The sequence below is a fragment of the Geotrypetes seraphini genome, chromosome 3 (assembly GCF_902459505.1).
Source record: "Geotrypetes seraphini chromosome 3, aGeoSer1.1, whole genome shotgun sequence".
Lineage (NCBI taxonomy): Eukaryota > Metazoa > Chordata > Amphibia > Gymnophiona > Dermophiidae > Geotrypetes > Geotrypetes seraphini.
This window is the reverse complement of record NC_047086.1, coordinates 82441486-82463389: the sequence shown is the minus strand read 5'-3', so window position 1 is coordinate 82463389 and position 21904 is coordinate 82441486. Positions and strand designations below refer to the sequence as shown.

Sequence of the window (21904 nt, the reverse complement as noted above, 5' to 3'; positions counted from 1 at the left end):
TCATGCCCAACAATTTCTCTTTCTATTCCCTTCCTATGTCACAAGTTAGTGCCCCCCTTCCTACCTTGTGTCCCAAGTTCATACCCCCTCCCTTCCTTATATGTCCCGAGAGTGCCCCCTCCCTGCTTCCAGACTTTGTCCCAAAATCGTGCCCCTCCCAAGTCTCAATGTGCTCCTTTCTTCCCTCCCCACTTCTCCCAGATCATGTCCTGTCTCTCCCTACAGCTGGACTGTTCCTTCCTACCTTCAGCGGCACTTGCTACAGGGATGTGGGCAGCTACTGCACATGGCTGACCCACAAGTCTTCTCTCTGACATCAGCTCTGAAGTCGGAGAGAAAGCTTCCAGGTCAGCCACGTGCAGTGGATGCCCCTGTCCCTGCAACAAGTGCCGCTGAAGGCAGGAAGGAGCAGCAGCCCACCTGAAAGGAGGTAACTAAGAACCCCCGACCCAGGAGGCTTCCCTCCAATGTCAGCTCTGACATCATAGGGAAGCCTTCCAGGTCAGCTTCGGAGGAGGGGAGTGGACAGGAAGAAGGGCATGGGATCCCCGACAGTCATTAAGCAGGGAGGGGGTCAGGAGACCTGCACAGTGCCTACTCCCAACAGGCAGCTCACTTATCCCTAAGAGTACGCATTATCACGTGTTGAGAACCTCTGGTCTATACACATGCTTTTTATGAACAATAATAACTTACCATTAATGGTAAACATGCTGTCTGTATAAAGAACAAGTTTTCTGATGTTCTGACTCTTCGCCTGCGCTATTGCTCTGCATGCTGCCTGAAGAAAGTAATATGCTTGTAAAGTTTTATGAACTATAACATGTTTTTGAACATATAACCCACAACATATTACAAGGAGGGGATAGGGGTATACCTTACAGGAAGCTAACTGACAAAGTCAGGTTACCTAAAGAAGGATCTTTAGTGCCACTGAAGAAGTCATTTATATCAGTGTTTCTCAATCTTTTCAAGCCAAGTACCCCCAAGCCTAACAAGTACCCCTGGCCAAACTCCACCCCAGACCCGCCCTAACTCCACCCCTGACTCCTCCCCCATAATAATACTAATTGTAATGCAATTTCTTCCATCCATTTTTCATATATACACACAATATAATCTTAATACATAAAGGTAACCATAAAAAACAAAACAAAACACAAAGCACACTGTTCGCAGAGAAAATGTTAATCATTTATATTTGGGGGGGTTTCAAAGATGTCAAGGCAGATGACTAAAATATGCAATGTCACCTCAGTAACCACTATAGAAAAATAGACAATATAGACAGCAGACATAAATTCAACACACACAAATTTTGATCACTACATTGAAAATAAAATACATTTTTCTTACCTTTGTTGTCTGGTGATTTCATGAGTCTCTGGTTGCACTTCCTTCTGACTGTGCACCCAATATTTCTTTCTTTCTGCACTCAGGCCCAACAATTGTCCCTTTCTATTCCCTCCCTCCTATGTCCCAAGTTAATGCCTCCTTCCTTCCTATTTTCCGAGTTAGTGTCCCCTTCCTGTGCCAAAGCCTACCTGACCCAAGCCACCTGCCTGCTCCATTTAATTCCCCTCCTGCTGCTGCCTCAACTACAAAAGGGCCAGGCGTGTGCAGCAATTGCACACCGCTTGCCCATAAACCTTTCCCCCAAAGTCAATTCTGAAGTCAGAAAGAAGGTCCGGGCCAGCCAATCACTGCTTGGCTGACCTGGACCTTCTCTCCGATGTCAGCATTGACTTGGGGGGGGGAAGGCATTTGGGCCGGCAGCATGCAATTGCTGTACGCGCCTGGCCCTTTTGTAGTTGCGGCAGCAGTGGGAGGGGAATTAAATGGAGCAGGCGGTGAGCAGTGGTGGCAGGCAGCGAGGAGCCCGCTGGGGTATGCATACCACGTTGAGAACCCCTGATTTATATCATAAATGAAGTCAGTGAAGCTTGGGTCTTTTCTTCCCTACAAAGTGGAGGAACCTTATTGTAAGACTGGTGCTGTTAGCTCCCTAGGGATACTCTAGTTCTGCATAGTCTTCAAGATAGCTAACTCAGGAGTTACTTATGTAAGTTACTCATAAACATATTATAGTATAATTTATAGCACTGCATTGTCTAGTACAGTGTTCTTCAACTTTTTTACACCTATGGACTGGTGGAAATAAAATAAATTATTTCGTGGACCGGCAAACTACTAAGACTGAAATTTTTTTTTTTTTAAACTATCGCCGCCCCGTCCCCACGAGCTCAGTCCCACAAACCATCAGATCCCATCCGCACAAGCCTCAAATAGTTATGATTTTATATTGAACATATTTTATTAAAGTATAAAAAGAAACAATATTTTATACAATTGTCATTTTATAAATACAATTAATACAAGGCAAAGATCAACAAAACCCCTGTCTCCCCTCCCTTTCACATATATCCCCTCTACTATCAAGAAAACTGAATAAGCCAAATTATTACAGAATGCTACACAAATATCATGTAACAGAATACCACAGTCACACACGACAGGAATGGTGTTAGGGGAGTGGAACTAGGGCAACTGCCCCCTGGTCAGAGGGAGCCCTAAGCCAGCTGGAAGCTAAAGAAGCACTGCCTGGGCTTTGCACTCCCCAGTTATGTCTAGCAAGCTACATATTTCAAATCTGATATATTTGAATCATAAGATAGAAATAAAATTATTTTTTTCTACCTTTTGTCGTCTCTGGTTTCTGCTTTCATTGCCTTTTCACTCTCTTCCATCCAGTGTCTGCCCTAAGAACATAAGAATTGCCACTGCTGGGTCAGACCAGTGGTCCATCATGCCCAGCAGTCCACTCATGCGGCGGCCCTCTGGACTAAGACCAGCACCCTAACTGAGACTAGCCCTACCAGCGCACGTTCTTGTTCAGCAGGAACTTGTCTAACTTTGTCTTGAATCCTTGGAGGGTGTTTTCCCTATAACAGCCTCTGGAAGAGCGTTCCAGCTTTCTACCACTCTCTGGGTGAAGAAGAACTTCCTTATGTTTGTATGGAATCTATCCCCTTTCAACTTTAGAGAGTGCCCTCTCGTTCTCCCTTCCTTGGAGAGGGTGAATAGTGTCTTTCTGTACTAAGTCTATTCCCTTCAGTATCTTGAATGTTTCAATAATGTCCCCTCTTAATCTCCTCTGTTCGAGGGAGAAGAGGCCCAGTTTCTCTAATCTTTCGCTGTAAGGCAGCTCCTCCAACCCCTTAACCATCTTAGTCGAAAATCAATTAAAACCGCCCTATTCGGGGGGCGTGGCTTGGAGACGAAGGAGAATGGTCGGGTGACTGAACTGCTCTGTAAAAAAGGCTCAAATAAATAAAATATAGCTACAGAAAAACATTTGAAATTCATTAAAAAGACGAGGATCAACAGCATAATGGCATCGGGTAAGCTGACAAAAGCTAACTCAGTAGGAGGAAGTAATAAAAGATCAAAAATAGAGCCGATAGCCCCCTCTAAAGTTCCATTGCCAACGGATGAGACAGAAGATATTGACATTGTTAAGGAACTGCGGCAGATAAAGGAAATAGTTTTACAAAATGCAAAGAATATACAGGAAGTTAAAGAAGAGCTGGCAGGGCTTAAATTAAGTTTGAAGGTGGTGGATGTTAAAGTGGAGCAATTAGATAAGAGAGTGGAAAAAACAGAAAAAGAAATAGCTCAATGCAAGAGAGACTGTAAAGAAATAGAAATATTAAAGAGGGATCTTGAGGACGTTTCCAATCGCGAAAGAAGAAATAATTTAAGGCTGATTGGGATCCCGGAAGGGGTAGAAAAAAATAATCCTATTGCCTTTCTTGAGCAATTTTTACCAAAAATTCTACCTCTGACAGTTAAATTTCCTCTGGAAATAGAGAGGGCGCACAGGGTCCCGACTAAAAGATATGATAATCAAAAGGGTCCGCGTCCTTTAATTTGTAAGCTGCTCCGTTATCAGCATGTGGAGGAAATTATAAGACTGGCAAAAGAAAATAAGACCTTGAAGTGCCAGGATTCTAAAATATATATAGTGCCAGATTTTGCAAAAGCAACAGCTCAAAAAAGGAAAAAATTGCTTGAATTGAGACCACAGCTTAGAGCGATTGGAGCAAGGTACGGTTTAATGTACCCAGCTATTATGAGGGTCACTTTTGCAAATAAAACTTCAAACTTTGATGATCCTTTGAAATTAAAAGAATTCTTAGAGCAATGTGAACAGCCTATGAATACATAAACTGAGACTAGAATTTAACAGAAGGATTGGAGTAAGAAATACTTTGATTCTGAGATTTTTTTTTTTTTTTTTTTCCTCTCTTCATTTGATTTTTTATTTGTTTTGATTGGTTTCTGATATAGAATATTTTATGGAGAATTGGACTTTGGGAGTTACAGTTAAAAATGGAACAGATTTGAATTGCTGATGGAACTGAATGGAAGGATGTGGATGCAAGGATTCTATGATGACATCATTCCACATGCTATGAATCTCAGGGATATTAATGTGAATGAACATTCTGATGTCTCTGATTGAGGTGGATATTAAAAGTTAAATATAAACTAAGAATGACTGGCTCTAATTGTTGAAATTAGGCTCCCTACAGAAGTTAGGGCAGTTTTAAGTAACATTTCCAGCCCTTTATCTGATATTGATGTTCCAGGCAATAAACAGCAATTTATAGGATCCTGCTATAGACTCTTTTTGAAGTGCTGGAATATATTGATGTCAGCTTTATAACATTCTTGACACTTTAGAATTGAATATAGTCTAGCTGAGGTCAAAGAGCACTTTATATTAATGGAAACACTCATGATTTCAAAGATTAAGGAAAGGGCGGTAGATGATGGAGATTTCCTTAAGTGCATAGGACACTTTACAGGAAAAGAGGTGGTTTAAACAGAAAAAGAATTGTATTGGATGATTACTTAAACTGCGCTAAAAAAGGAAAAGAATTTGGAAATATGAAGGAGACAGAAGCCTGATTGCAGATAAATCCTAAATTTTAAAGAGAATATAAACTTATTATAAAAAAATGCAAGTTGTTTGGAAGAAGAAGTGACTTGAAAGAAGTGAAAGAAAGATCAAGGAAAGTATGAGATGTAAAGGATAAAGCAGTATCTGAACAGGATTTAAGAATAATTTCACTATGAATTGACTGTAAAGCAAAGAACATCAGATTTCTTTTGGATTGACTCTTCAGTGTATGAATGACTCTGTAGAAACATAGATGACAATTTAAATATAATGAAACTGGAAAGTGTGGTTGGATTTATTCAGACTTTTATATGACTATAATATATTAAAGGAACTGAAACTGTTTAGGGATTTTATGAAAAAAAAAGGGAATGAACGATAAAAATGGATGCATAATAGTGATGAATTAGTTAAAACAAGCAGCTGATATAAAGACATGAAGAATTGAAGAGATGGGGAGAAGCTGAATATGCTTGGAGAGTTTTTCTACACAAAGCGGAAGATTGATGAAATTGTTTATTTATGATATATAATGATATATTTTAATATCACTTTAATGTTTAAGGTTAAGAAGGTGATTTTAGATTAATTAAAGGGGGTATGCAATTAGAAAATTGAATAATTTATTAACATGTAATTGTTTTCACAGGAATACAATAATATTGATTTATTTATTTGTAGTAAATTCAATTTAATATTAAAAGATATTGGTATAAGAAAATGAGTTTGTTGGGCATGTGAGGGAAAGATTCTGAATTTATAGATGTTTTATAATTTAAGGATAAGTGGGGAGGAGAGTGAGGGTGGAAGAAGAAAAGGGAATGGAGGAAAAAGGGTGGAATGAGGGGGGAAAAAAAAAAAAAAGGGGAAGGAGGGGAAGAAATAAAAAAATAAATAAATAAATGAAAAATAAAAAAAAAAACATAAAAAAAAAAAAAAAAAAAATGAAATTTGAACTTAGTAGATTATTTGAAAGATATTATATTATATAATGTAGCTTATTAGGAGTGATAAATGATGTATATGGCAGAGCCTGAAGGGAGCTTTTTGTCACCTGATTATATATGAGCGTTTCCAAGTTTGCATTATTAATTGGGGGGGGAAGGGAGGGAGTAGGGAGGGGAATGGGAGGAAGAGATGTTGGTATAGTATTTATTAAAGATTTTGTGAATTGGGGGAAATATGTTGATAGAGAGATAGGGAGGTGTTGGGGGGAAGGGGACCGAGATAATTTACAGTATGGATATAAGGAAAAGGAGTATAATATGATATTGAAGTGGAGATTCTTAGATATTAAATTTTTATTTGTGTAATGACTTTCAAAATATTTTCTTTAAATGTTAATGGCCTGAATCACCCAGTAAAAAGGAAAAAGGTAATGTCATATATCAAACAACAGAATATAGATATATGTTTTCTGCAGGAGACACATTTGTCTGGGATAGAGTCTATGAAGCTGTCAGATAATTGGATAAAACAATGTTTATTTGCACCAGCGATAAAAAAGAAGGCAGGAGTAGCAATATTGATAAATAAAAAATGTTCAGCAACGTTTAATATGATTAAGGCAGATCCTCTAGGAAGGTGGGTACTTGTTGACATGAGCATGGGCAATAATACAATGGCGTTGTTAAATGTATATGCCCCTAATTCGAATCAAAGTGAATTCTTTAAGTCTCTACAACAATTAATTTTACCACTGGCTACTACTAATTTAGTGGTGGCTGGGGACTTCAATGCTGTTATAGATCCAATAATGGATAAAAAACCAAGTAGAATTATGAAATCAATGGGGTTAGATAATTTGATACAATCATGTAATTTAAAAGATATATGGCGTATTCTTCATTTTAATGATCGGGAATTTACATTTTGTTCACATGTTCATCAATCATTTTCAAGAATTGATTATATTTTTGTTTCAGATCAGATAGTACAGAAAGTTGTAAAAGCTGACATAGAACCAATAATAATATCTGATCATGGTGGTGTGTGGATAGAAGTTAATTTAGTAGATCAAGATAATTCTAAACCGGTATGGAGGTTTGATAATGCATTGCTTGCTGATTCTAAATTTTGCACAGAATTTCAGACTAAAATTAATGAATATTTTTTACTTAATGATTTAGAGGAAATGTCGATTGGAATTTTATGGGATGCTTTCAAAGCAACTATGAGAGGACAAATTATATCATATTCTGCATATAAAAAGAAACAGCTAAGAAAGCAATATGTAAATTTGGAAAAAGAAATTAAAAATTTGGAATTAAAATTGGTTAATAAATGGGAACAGGAGACATTTCAAATATTGTTAAAAAAAAAAATGTGAATATAATGAAATTTCCTCTGAGTTAGTAAGGAAAGATATTTTTGCTCAACAAGCGGTATATTATGGTAGTGCAAATAAGGCTGGAAGATTATTGGCAAATTATTTAAAAGCAAAGAAAAGGAAGGAAAAAATAAACATAATTAAGGATGAGTTAGGCAATTCACATTCTCAAATTGGAAATATATTAAAACAATTTTTAAAATATTATAAGTCACTGTATTCTTCGGAGTCTTATTTAAATAAAGAGAAAGATGGGTTGGATTTTTTGAGTTTAATTGAAGGTCCTAAGGTTCCTGATCATATAAAAGGAAGTTTAGATAAACCTATATCATTAAAAGAGTTACAAATGGCATTGAAATCCCTTAGAGTTGGGACCGCTCCAGGTGGAGATGGATTTACAGTAGAGTTTTATAAAAAATTTCAAATTTCCCTATTACCATATTTATTAAAATTATATCAGGATCAACTGAATAAAGGTTGTATATCAGGCACTATGGCAGAATCTTTAACTATTGTTTTGCCAAAGCCAAATAAAGATCCAACATTGGTGTCAAATTACAGGCCTATATCTTTAATAAATGTAGATGGTAAATTATTAGCTAAGATTTTAGCATTAAGATTGGCTAAAGCTCTTCCGCATATAATAGGAATGAATCAAACTGGATTTGTTGCTCAGAGACACTCTTCTAATAATACTAGACTGGCATTTCAGATGTATTATTTAACAAAACAAATTAATGATCCGGCTTTTTCGGTATCACTAGATGCTGAAAAGGCTTTTGATCGTGTAGAATGGAATTTCATGTATCAAGCTATGGAGTGGTTTGGTATTGGATCCGGATTTATACAAATGATTCAAACACTGTATAGCTCCCCAACTGCTCGCTTATATATAAATAATAATATTTCAGATGCTTTTAAGTTGCAGAGGGGAGTTAGACAAGGTTGTCCATTATCTCCTTTGCTCTTTGATATAGTTCTTGAACCCTTATTATTAGCTATTCGACAGGCAAAGGACATACAGGGTATTCCATGTGCTGGAGTGGAATATAAAGTATCTGCTTATGCAGATGACATCTTGCTTCATTTGAGGAATCCGGAAACAACAATTCCATGTCTACTGAAGGTAATAGATACATTTGGAAAATTCTCAGGATACAAAATAAATTGGACTAAATCAGAGATTTTACCTTTAAATGTGCATTGTACAAAAGGTATATTTGATTCTTTCCCTTTTATATGGAAAGAGGATGGAATAAAGTACTTAGGTATTTGGTTGAATAAAACACTCGAAGAGACAATGAGAATAAATCAAAAAATTTTATTACAAAAAGTAACAGAGATGTGTGAGCAATGGAATCCTTTACATTTGTCCTGGTGGGGAAGAGTTCAAACTGTTAAAATGATGATTTTGCCTGTGGTTTGCTATCAATTGGGAATGATACCAGTGTTTTTTCAGGGGTCTTTCTATAAAAAATTAAATAGTATTCTGGTTAAATTTATTTGGCTGGGTAAAATTGCAAGAGTGGCTTTAGTGTCTTTGCAAAGACCAATTGAGGAGGGTGGGGTAAATTTTCCCAATTTTTATAGGTATCATCAGGCCTATATCATGCGCCAAGGTATGTATTGGGTCCTCCCAGAGCTTTTGGAACAATTACCAGAGTGGTTAAAGATGGAGAGATCACTTATCTTTCCACTTAGGCTTGATCTTTTGCTTGGTATAAAAGTGCCTAGAATACGTAAGGACAATAGAGTATTAATGGATACTTGGAAAACATTAAGGTTTATAGACAAATTAACTACTGATTCTATTTTAAAATCGAAACAACAGACTATTTGGGTAAACTCCAAGATACAAATAGGCGGGTTTAAGGTTGTCTGGAAAGATTGGATTAAAGCAGGTATAAGATCATTAACGGAAATAATTGATAATGGTAAGATGCTTGAATTTTCACAATTGCAACATAAATATGGTCTGAATAAAAAACAAAGTTTTAAGTGGTTGCAATTGAAGCAGGCTATTCAGGTGGGGTTCCCTGAATGGAAATCTTTAAATGATCATTACAGCTTAGAATTCTTATGTTTCCAGGCAGATTTTCTGGGTCATCAGGCCGCAAAGTGGTATAAAATTATATCTAATTATTTGAATAAGAAGCCTAAAAATGGATTAAGAGATATTTGGAGCATTGAGATTAAGCATCAGATTAATGCATCTCAATGGCCACGTATTTGGTCTTGGAGAATTAAAGGTACGATGTCAGCATCTATTAGGCAAACATGGTTCTTTTTGTTGCATAGAGCATTCTGGACCCCTACTAGATTACAAAAATTAGATTGCTCTAAGTCTAATAGATGCTGGCATTGTAAAATTGAAGTTGGAACTTTAGACCATCTTTTATTTTATTGTCCATATATTCAGGCATTTTGGATATCAATCTGGGATCAAGTCAACATATTGATGGAGAGTCATGTGGCATTATCCTATGACACAGTGGTTTTTGGAATGTGTATGAGGGCCAAATGCCAAATATCTGCAGCAAACAATAAATTATTGATGATTCTTACTGGTGTGGGAATTCAGCAAATAACAACTAATTGGAAAGACTGTTCTAGACTGAATTGTAGTTTCTGGTGGAACTCAGTTTGTCATATGTACAAGATGGAAAGATTTCTTGCAGTACAAAGGGGGTATTTTAAAAGGTTTCAAGAGGTGTGGAGGCCATTAATTGATTATTATAATGATTAAGATTTATTCTTTTTCCTTAGAGGATAATTTATAAAAATGGGGTGGGGTGGGGGGGATAGGATAATTTAGTTAGCTAGCGGTATATTTCAACTGATTAATGGATATAAGAAACATGGTATATAGGTATGAATAGAAAAGGAAAGAGGGTAAATTTATTGGAAATATGTTGTTATGAAATATAAGGGGATATATGTACTATGATGAGATATATATTGTTGTGCATTACTTTGTATAATAAAATGAATAAAGAGTTTGAGGAAGAAAGGGTGGGGGGAGGGACAGATTTAATGTAAGATTAATTGTATTATGAAAGAGGGATGTATAAGTACGTATAAGTTTGGACGAAATATTTTGTTGATATGGGAAGGGATGGGAGGTGGATGGGGGGTATTAAAACATGTATAATAATATTGTTTAAGAATGTCAAGTGAGTTATGTGAATTAATTGTAATAATATTGTACACTTGTTGAAAGAAATAAAAAGGAATAAAGATTAAAAAAAAAAAAACCGCCCTATTCGCCAAATTCATTGACTAAAACTGTCCTCTTCCTCACTAGGATTTCCCCTCTGTAAACGCCTTTTCCTTCCCTCAAGAAGATCCTTTATTGTATTCTTTATCCATAGAACTCCAATTAGTATGTAAGCTTTCTATTTAGACTTATTGTATTGTATTAAGACTTACTGTATTGTATTCAGACTTATTGCTATTCGCTGACTGTCTAGCCTTCTTTCAATGTGAACCGCCTAGAAGTTGCCTGACTATGGCGGTATAGAAAAATAAAGTTATTATTATTATTCTCTGGACCCTTTCGAGTAGTACTGTGTCATTCTTCATGTACGGTGACCAGTGCTGGACGCAGTACTCCAGTTGAGGGCGTACCATGGCCCGGTACAGCGGCATGATAACCTCTGTCTCTTCAGTCCAGCATCTGCCCCTTCCATTCACTGTGTCTTTCCCTGCCATCTCTCCTCCTGCCTCCCCCCCTCCAATTTGGTCTGGCATCTATCATCTTCCTTCTGTTCCCCTCATGGTCTGGCATCTCTGTCCTTCCCTCCCCCCTGTGGTTTTTAGCATCTCTCTCTTCTCATTTCCTCCACTCAGATCTGATATCGTTCTCTGCTCTCTCTTCCCTTCTCTGGTCTTCCTTCTCTATTTTCTGCCTCCATCTAAATTAAATTCTTTCTTACTATTTCCCTCTTTTCACTGTGTCTACCCACAGCTTGTCACCCCTTTCCCTCACCCCTCCATTATCTTACTATTTTCTTCCCCCTTTATTTATCTCCTCCTTCCATCCAATATGTGTTCTTTCCCCACTTCCATTCTCCCCTCTCAACTGACATCCATCTGCCTGCTTCGAACTTCATGGTATATAAGAAATAAATTATTATTATTATTATTATTCTGCTCTCTCTCCCTTCTTCTCACTTCCATCATCTGTCCCCTTCTCTCTCTCATCTCCTCCATTCCATCATCTGCCCCTTCTCTCTCTCCCCCCCCCAACTTCCATCATCTGCCCCCCTTCCCCCTCACCTTTGCGGGTCACTTTCTTTCCCCTGAGGGTGGCTCATGTCAGAAGGGAAGCTTTGGCCGAGCAGAACCGCTTGCAAGGAACAGTGGAACTTACTTGATGTCGATGCTGGGGCCCGTTGCCGTTTGAAGAAAAAAAAAGTGGAAAAAAGGGACCTGCAAAGGTGAAAGGAAGGAAAACCTCCAGGACAGCTGCTCTTTGCCCTCCTTCAGCGGCCCAAGAGTCTTTAGGCAAGCGGCAGCTCTGTGTGCTTTTAACTTTGGCACAGAGCTGCCTCTAAGCAGTCGTTTAGCGCGGTTTCATGAGGCAGCCTCGGGGCCTTTGCTAGGCCGGCCCACATCGCATCATCGAAGCGGGCCGACCTAGCAAAGGCCCCGAGGCTGCCTCATGAAACCGTGTTAAACTACTGCTTAGGGGCAGCTTTGTGCCAAAGTTAAAAGCACATAGAGCTGCCGCTGCTGATCTGGAGGTGCGGAGACAAGGCAGGAAGCATACGCGGCAGGAGTCCCGGCACAGCGACGGCAACAGGAAGTTGCAAGTCAGCTGATGCCTTCATTGCGGCGGGGACCCGAATCCTTCACGGACCGGCACAAATTTTTTACGGACCGACACCGGTCCGCGGACCGACGGTTGAAGAACTGTGGTCTAGTAGCATGACAAAACAAATGATATTTTAAAAGAGAAAGAACTTGACAGTCTTATCTATACATTTTTTCAGCTTACCATATATACTTGAATATAAACCGAGATTTTTGGTCCAAAAAAAATTGCCCCAAAAATGGGGGGGCCCGCTTTATATTCGGGTCAATGCCCCCTCCCAGAATTTTTTTTTAAGGCTGACACCGCAAGGCTCTGCCCCTGCATCCCTTCCTGCCCTAGCCTCATACTGTACCTCATCTTGGCGATCCGCGGTGGAGGTGCAGCGGGCAGGAGCGAACTTTCCAAGTTCCTGCCCTGTTGCTAACCAGCTGCCACGAGTTCCTTCGGCCGCTGAGCAACACGAGCAGGAGTGTGATTTGGCGCTGCTGCTTGGTACTGAGAGGCATCCTTACTGGCTCCCGCAAATTCGAATTTGCAGGAGCCAGTAAAGATGCCTCTCAGTACCAAGCAGCAGCATCAAATCGCACTCCTGCTCGTATCGCTCAGCGGCCGAAGGAACTTGTGGCAGCTGGTTAGCAGCAGGGCAGGAACTTGGAAAGTTCGCTCCTGCCCGCTACACCTCCACCATGGATCGCCAAGATGAGGTACCGTATGAGGCTAGGGCAGGGAGAGAGGTGGGGGCAGAGCCTATGAAGGAGGGAGGGAGGGTGCAGAGTCTGACAGGGGAGAGGGAAGGAAGGGGGCTGGTGAAATGCCTGACAGGGTCGGGGAGGGGAGGATGAAAGGGTGCTGGGCGCAGAGCTTGACAGGGGAGGGGAAGATGGAAGGGTGCTGGGCGCAGAGCCTGACAGGGGAGGGGAGGATGGAAGGGTGCTGGGCGCAGAGCCTGACAGGGGAGGGGAGGATGGAAGGGTGCTAGGCACAGAGCCTGATAGGAGAGGGGAGGGGAAGATGCAAGGGTGCTGGGCGCAGAGCCTGACAGGGGAGGGGAGGATGGTAGGGGGCTGGGCGCAGAGCCTGACAGGGGAGGAAGGAAGGGGGCTGGGTACAGAGCCTGACGGGGCAGGATACTTGAATATTAAGCCACCTGACATATTCAGGTCAACCATTTTTCCTCCTTTTTTAGGGGGAAAAAGAGGGTCTAGACTTATATTCAAGTAAATACGGTAAGTGTTAGGCGCGTAAATATTACCCAAAAGCAATTTCTGATAATCCAGGGACACCCGGGCCAAAAAGACAGTGGCCTCCCGGATCCACCCACTGCTGACGGACCTGCACAGTAACGCCCTTACGGATAAAAATCAACACCTCAGCCTTACGATCAACTGCCGGTGCCTCCAGTAAATGGCCCATCCGCCATTTATGAAATTTAGAATGTTCAGAGGCCGATAAGTGGGTCTCCTGGAGGAAAGCCAACAGGATGTTGGGCATGATAAAGAAGGGAATCGCGAGTAGATTGGCGGACGTCATAATGCCGCTTTACAGAGCAATGGTCAGACCACACTTGGAATACTGTGACCAACACTGGTCTCCCTACCTGAAGAAGGACATAAAACTGCTGGAGAGGGTGCAGAGGAGAGCCACGAAGCTAGTGAAAGGCATGGAGAATTTGAGCTATGAGGAGCGCCTCGGAAAACTGGGATTGTTCACCCTTGAGAAGAGAACACTGCGCGGGAATATGATAAAGACTTTTTAAATACTAAAAGGATTCGACAAAATAGAGCAAGAAACATTGTTATTCATATTGTCAAATGTGACTCGGACAAGAGGTTATGGGCTGAAACTGAGGGGTAACAGGCCCAGGAAAAATGTCAGGAAGTTCTATTTCACTCAGCGAGTGGTGGCCGCCTGGAATGCTCTCCTGGAGGAGGTTGTGGCGGAGACCACCATTCTAGGATTCAAGGGCAAGTTGGATGCACACCTTCTTGCAAAACACAAAGAGGGATAATTTATCAAATAATATTGTCTTTATTTCTTTTCTAAAAGCGCCATAGGACAACATGGCTCCACTGATATAATTACCCAACCAGGACTGTTTGCTTGCTTGGAAAGCAAGCATCCCATCTAAATAAGACCTAAATTTACAACCTAAAATCTTCGGTTAAGCAAATAGGTTGCAGTTCCTGGTTATCTTCACGGGGTTATATAACACTAAATGAGATAGCAGGTATGTAGGTGCCAATCCCCAAATTGACTTGAAATAGAGGCATGAGAATTTAAACATTACTCGTGCCTCCACTGGCAACCAGTGCAGTGATCGGTAATAAGGGCTAATATGATCACTTTTCTATACACCAAACAGATCACTATGTTCTGAGAATTTAGCTCTACTGAAGACAAATGTTAACTCAAGGCTTGTTGAGACTGGCAAAATGACTTTATATTGTGCAGGAGTTAAAATATGGAACTCCCTTGTAGGCCAATTACAAAACTGTAGTGAAAAGGGCATGTATAGAAAATTACTCAAGACGCAATTATTTATAGATGCCTCTTTTAGCCAATAATTTTGCTCTCTGCACAGTTGATGAATTATTCATGATTTTCATTATATAAGGCTATGTTATTCGTTTGTAGATATGATTGATGATTGTTTGTGTGTCTGTTTTATTATGTTTTTACAAAATTATGTATGTAAATTATGTAAACCGTTTAGTTTTAAACGGTAGAGAAATTTTTAAAATAAATAAATGGGCACTTGAAAGTGTGTCTACTCCAAGTCGACAACTGGTTGCTGGCAGACTTGGTGGGCCATCTTCATCTGTAGTAATTTACTATGCTATTTAAGGACTGTAACCTTCTTTTAGGATGAGCAACTTGGTCTTTATCTGTTGTCATTTAAATATCTTGTCTCGTATTTCCTACTTTTTTTAAATCTTCGAGTATCTGACCTAGGCTGGCTACTGGCAAAGACAGGCTACCACTGGGCATGATAGACATAGTCTGGCTCAGCATTGCTTTCTTCTTATGATCTGCTGAGTTCTTGCACTTAGACTGGCCACAGTTGGCAAGGATACTGGAATCAAGTCTGGCCTAGCATGGTACTTATGTAGTTTTAAATTTAAATGCAATATCAACTAATATTCAGTATTTTATGCATAAAAAGTCTTAAGTATATTAATTACCTGTATTTCTGCTCTTTGGTTAGTCTGCCTTCCAGAGAGTCTATCACTTATATTTCTAAACAAATCATAATAGAAAGGTAAAGCTCTATTGCAGTATATTTAAACAATGAATCAATACAATCTTCAACTGACTCAGCTGTTTCTTCCTGCTCCCTTGGGCTTCCAGTTTAAATAAAAACAGGGCTGGGAACTGGTATCCTAACTGAGTTGTCATTTACAACTACCCAGGGATTTTTCCTCTATTTTAAATCCCTTTCCAACTTGTTTTAGTATAGTCATTGCACCGAGTCTTCAACTAGGAAGCCAGGCACTAAGGGTTTGATGCAGAAAGCCATGCAGAAGACACACACCAACAGCTGAGTGCATGGCTTCTACCTCAAGATTAACAAGAAAATATTTTGCAGCAATTAAGCTAATGGTATGTAAATTTCAAGTGCACAAGCTGCTGAGCTAATCAGGAGAAGCATATGAAAACACAAACACATAAGTGTTCTGCAGTATAAAGGTGGTTTCTTCATGATGTTTATGTTCAAACAACACAAAAGTGCTAGCACACGTTTGCGCATGAACTGAAATGTTCTATGCATAAATATTAGTTTCAAACATTTCTTGCACATTTAATTTTTGCAAGACATTTATGTGCAGAACAACATTCATGTTCATGCGCAGATGAGTGTTGCCTTTCTTATTTTTGTTTGGATGTGTATTCAAAGCTGTTACCTGTGCATGCATTAAAACCTCCTATTTACTTCTAAGCATTGCAGAGAAATATCTAAAGACCTCATTACCATTCATTTAATGTAGCATGTCCATGTTAAACTGTCACAGTAAGTTGGGCTTATTAATAAAAAGTTAGTTTAAAATACTGTCACAGCAAATGTCTTTCTGCATCATGTGATCACAAACATGCATGTAGAACACTAGTTAACCACAGTAGCTTTCTGCATCAGCCCTAGGATCCTTTGGGAACTCTACAATCATGGTCCTCAATACAACCACTAGATGTCACTGTTGCCCACTATGACGACACCCTCTTTGCCAGGAGTCATGAAGCTGTTTCTGCAATGTCACAACAACCCAGGGAAAACAAAAAGTGAAGAACCAAATGGACAGATACAAATAGTATAAAAATACAGAGATTAGGAAGCCATTTCTCTAAAGTAACTATGCATTTAACAATGGTGATAAACCATTGTTAAACGCATGGATTTTACCGCACGATTATTAAAACGGCTCATCGTGTTTTCCACGCTTCTAGCAGCCTCTGATTGTACTATGCAAATGTAGTACAATTAGGTCATTAATATTAAAACTGTAGTCTAATGAGGTCATGAATATTATGATGACCTCTGGGTAATTCTTAAAAAGGAATGCCCCTCCATTTATGAGGAATCGAGGTTGATATTTACCAGCAGGGTCTGAGCTATTGCAGCCTTACTTTCCTGTCAGTGCCTGAGCACTGACTGGCTCAGGCACTGACAGGAAAGTAAGGCTGCGACAGCCCAGACCTGCCACCTCGAATGACCCCGATTTCTCCTAAATGGAGCCCCAAAAACGCCTGGTGATCTAGTGCCCCTCCATTGTCTCCCCCACCCCATGTGGAAGAATGACAGGAGGAATGCCCACTCCTTCCTGCCGCAGGCTTTCATTAATGGGTGCAGCTGTTGTGTGTGCATAGCACACACACAAAAGCTGCACCTATAACCCCCCCTCCCCCGACAGTAAACTGCCCTCCCAACAGTCCCTCACCACACATACCTGGTGGTCTAGTGGGCCATCCCTGGCACAAGCACCTCCACCCAACAGTCTCCCACAACCCCCCACCACAAAAGCCTGGTGGTCTAGTGGGTTGTCCCACCCCCCTTACGAATACCCCTCGTACCTTTTTTAGAGGGCCAGCAAGAAGGGTGCTCACTCCCTCCCTCCCTCTTGCTGGCAGGCCTGCCTCTTCAAAATGGAAGGCCTTTCCCTTCCCGGTGCATCCTGGGATGCACCAAGCAAGGGGCCTAAGGCCCTGATTGACCCAGGCACCTAAGACCCTTCTATAGGAGGGGCCTTAGGCAGCTGGGCCAATCATGGCCTTAGGCCCCTTCCCAATGCACCCTGAGATGTACTGGGAGGGAGAAGCCTAAAACTTCGATTGGCCCAGGCCCCTCTCATAGCAGGGTCTTAGGAGCCCGAGCCAATGAGGGCCTTAGGCCCCTCCCCAGTGCACCCCAGGATGCACCTGGAAGGAGAAAGCCTGTCAGCAGGAGGGAGTGAGTACCCTTCCTGCCAGTCTTCTAAAGAAGGTGAAAGGGGGGTTTTGGAGGGGGGGATGACCCACTAGATGATCAGGCTTGTGTGGTGGGGGCTGTGGGAGACTTTCGGGAGGGATGGCCCACTAGACCACCAGGCTTGTAAGGTAGAAGGTTGTCAGGGATGGGAGCTTGCTGCCAGGGGAGTCAGCGGGAGAAATGGACCACTAGACCAACAGGCTGTCAGGTGGGGGGTGTTATAGGCACAGCCCTTGTGTGTTTGCTGTGCACACACACAACAGCTGTGCCCATTAAAAAAACAAAACACAGCCCCTCCTCTTCCTGCTTGCCGGTTCAGGCAGGAAAAGCAGGTGCTGCTTTTTTTCATTTTTTTTTTTTGACAGGCAGACAAGGCAGGCAGGAGGAGCTGTGCTATCAATTTTTCTTCTAAGCACAACTTTTCCCCTTCTTTTACTGGCTATTTTCCACATATAATTTGCATGCTATTGTGCTGAGAATTGCCAGTAAAACAAAAGTCCCTCCTACCACAATATTTTTTTTACCAAGGCTTCAGAGCTTAGAGAATCTGGCCCTAGGTTCTTACCTTGCTAATATCTTTTCTAGTAGATAGGTGAGTCATTCTGGACCGTAGGGTAGTCTCGCAAGCCATGCAGAAGGAATCCACTGTAGGTTTTTCAACTTCTCCTCCTTCTATCAAAGGTTCTGCTGCTCCCTTCAGTTTGTACCAAAGCAGGTGATAGCCCTATATAGATACACATAAGGAGGGGTACAGGGAGACTGATACACAGTGCTGCTTTGCTCGGAAAGTATAACAAACATGTTAAACATGGCAATGGAACAATCCAAACATCAGAATAACCATATTTAATCAGAAACATTCCCCAATGTGCTATAACAATACATTAAAATCTCAGCTTTGACTTGAACCGTCTGACTGAGAGACTAGGCAGGTGGAGAAATAACTGATATGGAGGCTTCAGAATGACATACCTATCTACTAGAAAGCACAACTACTTACCATAACAGGGACAGCAGGCAGATATTCTCTACATGTGGGTGACGTCACCGACGGAGCCCCCTAGCGGACGTTTTCTCAAGCAGACTTGCTTGAAAAACTTCAAGCTTGCGATTGGCCCGCGCATGCGCGCGAGCCCCTCCCGCCCTGCCTAGGGCATGCATCTCATCAGCGTGTTCTCAGTTCAGATAGCAAGCAAAGAAGTTAACCACAGGTAGGTGGGTGCGATGCGAGAATATCTGCCTGCTGTCCCTGGATAACACCTGTTACGGTAAACTGTGCTTTATCCCAGGACAAGCAGGCAGCATATTCTCTACATGTGGGTGACCTCCAAGCTAACTATAATGGGATGGAGGGAAAGTTGGCAAATTAGGATAACAGATGATGTAAAACAGACTGGCCAAAGCGGTCATCACGCCTGGCGAAAGCATCCAGACAGTAATGCGAGGTGAATGTATGAACCGAGGACCAAGTGGCAGCTTTACAGATTTCCTCGATGGAAGTCGAGTGGAGGAAAGCAACAGACGTCGCCATCGCTCGGACCTTGTGGCCTGTGACTCGACCCGGAAGGGAGAGACCAGCCTGAGCGTAACAGAAAGAGATACAAGCGGCCAACCAGTTAGAAATGATCCGCTTAGAAACAGTGACCCAAGTGATTGGGATTGAAAGAAACGAATAGCTGGGGAGCAGTACGGTAAGGAGCGGTGCGCTTCAAGTAGAAGGCCAGCGCACGCTTACAATCAAGAGAACGGAGAGCCACTTCCCCAGGATAGGAATGGGGCTTCGGAAAAAACACAGAAAGAACAATGTATTGGTTGATGTGAAAATCAGAAACAATCTTAGGCAAGAACCTAGGATGGGTATGGAGAACCATGATGGAAGACAGTGAAAAGTGGGTCCGCAACCAAGGCTTGAAGCTCACTGACCCCACGGGCAGAAGTGAGAGCAATAAGAAACACACCCTTCCAAGTAAGATACTTCAAGTGAGCCCGCGCTAGCGGCTCGAACGGGGATTTCATCAATTGTACAAGGACCACGTTTAGATCCCAAACAACCGGAGGAGGCTTAAGGGGCGGATGAACGTGGAAAAGTCCTTTCATGAAGCGGAAAACCACAGGATGAAAAGAGATAGGCTTCCCGTCGATCGACTGATACAAAGCAGCAATGGCACTAAGGTGGACTCGAACCGAAGAGGACTTGAGCCCAGCGCCAGATAAGTGAAACAGATAATCCAGGACAGCAGACAAGGAGGCGGACAGTGGCTCCAGCTGCCGAGTAGCACACCAGGAAGAAAAGCGGGTCCACTTCTGATGGTAACATTAGCAAGTGGACTCCTTCTGAGACGCTTCCAGGATATACAGCACAGGCTGGGATAACTGGAACGAGGGCATTAAGTCTTGAGGAACCAAGCTGTTAAGTACAGAGACTGGAGGTTGGGATGAAGCAGAGAACCCTGACTCTGCATAAGCAGAGAAGGAAAAATAGGCAGAGGAAGAGGCTCCCTGGAACTGAGTTGTAACAGAAGGGAGAACCACGGCTGTCGGGGCCACCGAGGAGCAATCAGAATCATAGTTGCATGCGTGGACTTAAGCCTGACGAGAGTCTTCAGAATCAGAGGGAATGGAAGGAAAGCATCCGCCTCGATCCTGAGAGGGGTGTAAACCCTGGAGCAGAAGCGGGGCAACTTGTGATTGAGGGGGGGATGCGAATAAATCCACTTCCGGAGTCCCCCGGAAACACCTGTCGCAGAGTTACAGCATGGAGTGACCACTTGTGAGGCTGCAGTAGATGACTCAACTTGTCCGCCAGACAGTTCTGTTGGCCCTGAATGTAGACAGCTCGAATGAATATGTTGCGATGGATGGCCCATTCCCAGAACCACAGCGCCTCCTGGCAGAGGGACCACGACCCTGTGCCCCCTTGATTGTTGAGATAATACATGACGACCTGGTTGTCTGTGCGAACCAGCACCACACGGTCGTGAAGCAGGTGAGAAAAGGCTTTCAGAGCAAGGAAAATCGCTCGAAGCTCATGAAGATTGATGTGACAAAGGCGGTCGGAACGAGACAAGAGGCCCTGAGTGCGCAGACCGTCCAGATAAGCCCCCCAAGCACAGGTTGACAAGTCCGTCATGAGGACCATCTGCGGAGGAGGGGCGTGGAACAGAAAACCTTTGAAAAGATTGGAAGAGAGCATCCACCAACGGAGAGACTTCCTCAACAAAGGAGTCACGACAATGTGTCGAGAGAGAGGATCTCGAACTTGGTTCCACTGAGACGCTAGAGTCCATTTAGGAACACGGAGGCAAAGTCTAGCAAAAGGAGTCACGTGAACCGTGGAGGCCATATGGCCCAGGAGGACCATCAGGAGCCGAGCCGGAGCCAAGTGCAGATGGGTCACCATACAGCACAGCCGTAGAAGGGACTCCTGACGAGGCTGAGGCAAGAAGGAGCGGAGCCACACCATGTCGAGGACCACTCCAATGAACTCAAGAGACTGGGTCGGGCAGAGATGAGACTTTGGAAAAGTCACCTCGAAGCCGAGACTCTGAAGGAGCAAGATCGTCTGTTCCGTTGCTCGCACAACTTCGGCGCGAGAGGACACCTTGATCAACCAGTCATCAAAGTAAGGAAACACCTGCAGGCCACGAAAGTGCAGTGCCGCAGCCACCACAACTAGACACTTCATGAAAACCCTTGGAGAGGCCGCCAGGCCGAAGGGAAGAACACGATATTGAAGATGGAGATCCCCCACCCGGAATCTCAGATACCGGCGAGAGGTCGGGTGAATTGGAATGTGCGTGTAGGCCTTGAGGTCCAGGGAGCACAGCCAGTCCCCCTCATCCAAGAGGGGATACAACGTGGGAAGGGTGAGCGTTCTGAATCGCTCCTGTACCAGAAACTTGTTCAGAGCCCGGAGATCCAGTATCGGATGCAGATCCCCCGTTTTCTTGGGCACCAGGAAGAACCGGGAGTAAAACCTGGAATTCCACTGGTCCAGGGGAACTTCCTCGATCGCCCGAAGGCGAAGAAGGGCCTGAGCAGAAGGAAACACTTCTGGAGGTAGATCCGGGGGCATAGAACTGAAGTGGAAGGAATACCCTTCTCGGATGATCGACAGCACCCAACTGTCGGTTGTAAAAGTCGCCCACCAGGGAAAGAAATGATGGAGACAATCCCCGATGGGAAGCGGGGACAGCACCATGAGGAAAGGAGCTCGAAGGCTACGACTGGGCCGGTGTCTGAGTCTTAGGTTAATGTTGCTGCTGAGGAAGCCGTTTCGAAGGAGGCCTAGAGAAAGCAGGAGTGGATTTCTGACCCAAAAAACAATAATGAAAT

The 21904-nt window shown here is 42.4% G+C and overlaps 1 protein-coding gene across 2 annotated transcripts in view; it reads right to left on the bottom strand.

Moving 5' to 3' along the window:
• Nucleotides 1–21904, bottom strand: part of LOC117356515 (ribonuclease H1-like) — a 112261-nt gene that overhangs the window by 31100 nt on the left and 59257 nt on the right. For both annotated transcript variants that reach the window (XM_033935802.1, XM_033935801.1), the window contains exons 6-7: nt 15294–15348; nt 697–781 (exon numbers count right to left, since the gene is read on the bottom strand). In XM_033935802.1, coding sequence (XP_033791693.1) covers nt 697–781; nt 15294–15348 — 140 coding nt within the window. The remainder of the gene's footprint in view (nt 1–696; nt 782–15293; nt 15349–21904) is intronic.